This window comes from Bidens hawaiensis, unplaced genomic scaffold, assembly GCF_021521415.1.
Source record: "Bidens hawaiensis isolate Kalapana, Puna unplaced genomic scaffold, B.hawaiensis_p1.1 tig00038151_1, whole genome shotgun sequence".
NCBI lineage: Eukaryota > Viridiplantae > Streptophyta > Magnoliopsida > Asterales > Asteraceae > Bidens > Bidens hawaiensis.
The window spans coordinates 123069-126765 of NW_027496691.1; the positions used below are offsets into that span (position 1 = coordinate 123069).

Here is a 3697-nt window from a genome sequence, read left to right on the forward strand (position 1 = left end):
TTTTCCCGGTAACACCTTTTTAATTTTTTGTTTTTTAATTATTGTTTAAAAGTCCATAATATAATTATTAATTTTCATTTTATTATTTCTTGTTATTGTTCGACTCATCTATACTTTTATCGCTTTTCCGGTATACCATGGTTATTCTGACAATATCGTTTTTCCGGTTACACGTTTTAAATTTTCCGTTTTATAATTATTTTTTTAAAAGTCCACAATATAATGATTAATTTTCATTATTATTATTTCAGGTTGTTGTTCGACTCATCTATACTAATATCACTATTGAGGAAGACCGAACTATTTGTATTTTTATTAAACATTCATGTATTGATTAAATTTATTCATGTATTACAATATTTCAATTTCATATATCATAGTTAAAAGTTAATAGTATTTGTTTTCGTTTTTGATAATAAATTACACCATTAACTATTTCATTAATTCTAATTATTTAGTATGACTTTCCTAATTTGTATACATAACCGAATTCTGTTTTATACGTTGAATTTCCTCAATTAATTATTTCCTAATTTTTGTCACTGCCATCTATAATAAAATTCTAATTATAGAATTTAAACCCTAATAAAATAATATTATGCATTGACTCTCCTCAATTAAATATTCCCTAATTTGTAATTATAACGAAATAAAAATTAAATTAAAATTACGTTAAAATTATTACTCTTTTTTCAAATTTAATCTATAAATCTATAAATAATAAATTCCATAATTCAAATCATAATAATTTATTTAAAATTAAATGTTCTTAATCTATAAATAATAATACATAATACGGACTAACAACTTTACCAATTATAAATAAGTTAACCATGCTATAGAATGTATCTATTGTATCTCTATACATTTTTTGTATATGATTTGAATTATAATTTTAATTTATAATAAATATCAATATTAATTGTTTGACTAACAGGTTTCCTTTGTATTCGTTTAATATAATGTCAAAAATGAATTGTTTCCTATTTAACATGTTTCATTTTTTTGTTTCTAACTAAAAATTCAAGGACTTTAATTCCTAAAATCAATTCCACGAAATATCATAAGTTAGTCAAAACTGATTTAAATTACATTAAATCTGGTTCTAAATGTTTAAACTTATATTATTCTATGCAATTCAAATTTTACATATTATTCAAATTTTACATATTATCCTTGAATTGTTAATCCTTTAATTCAGTTTTAATTAATATTATACATTACTTAAATAATGTTTCATAATTTTTTCCTATATTAACCATTTTCCATGATTTTTTAACATATTTTCCACCATTTTTGTCCATTATTGGCATAATCATGTCTTCATCTTCTAAGAAACGTAAAACTGTTCTCTCCAGTTCAAAGAGCAACAACAACGATCCAACTAGTATTTCAGTCTTTTTTCATATTTCTTTCAAGTCAGTCGATTATTTCTTCAATTATACGGTATTATTTATGTTTTATATAGGTAATATTCCAAGAGACCTATTGTCTGATGTTTCCAACACAACCTAGTCAAATAATGTTCAATATGTTCATTCGAATCCACCTATCACGGGTTTTTTTAACGGACACTCATATCCAGTATATAATTCCAATCAATACGGTAAAGTCTCAAGGCGTCAACCTTTTAATATTAAATTTAACAATTTTTAATTTGGTTGTTTTGTATTATTAATATTTTCATTTACTTTGAATTAATCTATTTTCGTATCCTATGTTTGTTGAAATAAAGGTCAACCTCAAATCGGCCATTTAGGTAACGTTTTAAGCAATACACCTGTTAGTACGTCTCAAAATTACACATCAAATAACTATTTATCAAAACACGATTCAAGTAAGTTTTATATATATTATATTTACAATATATTTGTAAATTTATCTATACGACATTATTGGACTTATTATAAACGCAGATTCAAACACTAGAACCCGTACACAGTATGAAGCTCAAAGGAGTTGTGTTACTACAATTCACAAAGGGAAGGAAAACTTATCTCCGTCAACTCTACCTAGCGTAAACAATAATTCTCCAAACTACCAATCTTAGTTTCTCTTTTTGTCATTCATAATTATTCAATTCTCTAGCTACTGCTATTTTCATAATTCATTTTTCATTAAATTTATATTATAAATATATTTCCAGATGATAATTCTACGCAACTTGGTACTTTTTATTCTTCAAATCGAAAACAAAGAAAGCAAGTTGTAGATGCTAAACGTGATAAATTAAAGCACTCCTTAAACCAAGCTTCTCAAACAATGCCGTCTTCTTCAAGTAAATTTTTTTTCCTTTTAGTCATACATTTGTAATATTAATCTATTTTTGTTTTATTAGTTATAAAATATTGTTTTTAACAGGTTGTGTTATTTAAATGTATGTTTATAAATTATTTTAATGAATATAATGTTGACATATTCAACATTTTCAGGTTAAGGGTAATACAAATGTTTATGAGTTATTGAAAAAAACATCATTAATAATTTGGGATGAAGCTCCCATGATTCATAAACATGCATTCGAAGCATTGGACAGAACCCTAAAAGATGTTATGAACGTTGATTTGGGAAACACCTTTGGATCATTGTTTGGAGGTAAGGTAGTTGTTCTTGGTGGTGATTTCAGACAGATTTTACCTGTTGTACAGAATGGAACAAGAAACGATTGTGTGAACGCCACAATTAGTTCTTCTTACATATGGTCAAATTGTAAGGTTTTGAAATTAATTAAGAACATGAGGTTGACCGTTGGTTCTCAAATGTCAAATACTTTAGAGATTAAACAATTTGCTGATTGGTTGTTGGATATTGGTCAAGGTAATCTTGGTGGTCCTAATGATGGTGAAGCAACTATAACAATTCCAAAGGATCTTCTAATAAAAGATTCCCTTGATCCTATGTCTGATTGGATTGACTTTGTTTATCCATCTATGTTAGATAGGTTTAATGATCTTACCTACTTTCAAGAACGGGCTTTGCTTGCTCCCTTAAATGATGTGGTTCAAGAGATTAATGATCGTATTTTAGCGTATTTTCCTGGTCAAGAAATGGAGTACTTAAGTTCAGATAGCATCGACGAGGTTGAAAGTGTATCTGAGGATTTTGATCCCGCGTTGTACTCTCCTGATTTTCTGAATTGTATAAAGATGTCCAGAATGCCAAACCATCGTTTGTTACTTAAGGTTGGAGTTCCTATTATGTTACTACGGAATATAAATCAGAAAAAAAGGGTTGTACAATGGAACTCGACTACAAGTTGTTAGTTTGGGTAAACGCGTCATAGAAGCTAAGGTTGTTTCTGGTACTAATATTAGATTTCGTACTTTACTCAGCAGAACAAGTCTTACACCGTCTGATAAGAAGCTTCCCTTCAAGTTAAAAATGAGACAGTTTCCTATATCGGTTTGTTTTGCAATGACTATTAATAAAAGTCAAGGACAATCTTTATCGCGTGTTGGATTGTATTTAAAAGACCCTGTTTTTACCCATGGCCAGCTTTATGTTGCTTTGTCTAGAGTAAAGACTCGCGAAGTTATTAAGATTGTTTTATTAGATAAGGAATCCAAATTGATTAGTGAAACCAAAAATGTTGTGTATAAGAAAATATTTCGAAACCTTGTATGAATTTTTTGACAATACTTTTTTGTTTACGTTTGTATCTTTTTAAATATGTTTAAGGTTTTTAATAAAAGGATTG

At 27.3% G+C, this 3697-nt stretch overlaps 1 protein-coding gene across 1 annotated transcript; it reads left to right on the plus strand.

The window, feature by feature from the left end:
- Nucleotides 1-2262: 2262 nt before the first annotated feature.
- LOC143590071 (uncharacterized) lies at nt 2263-3263 on the plus strand. Its single transcript, XM_077070659.1, has 3 exons — nt 2263-2278; nt 2362-2366; nt 2433-3263. Exons 1-3 carry the CDS (start codon nt 2263-2265, stop codon nt 3261-3263), a joined length of 852 nt encoding a protein of 283 aa, XP_076926774.1.
- The last annotated feature ends 434 nt before the right edge of the window (nt 3264-3697 follow it).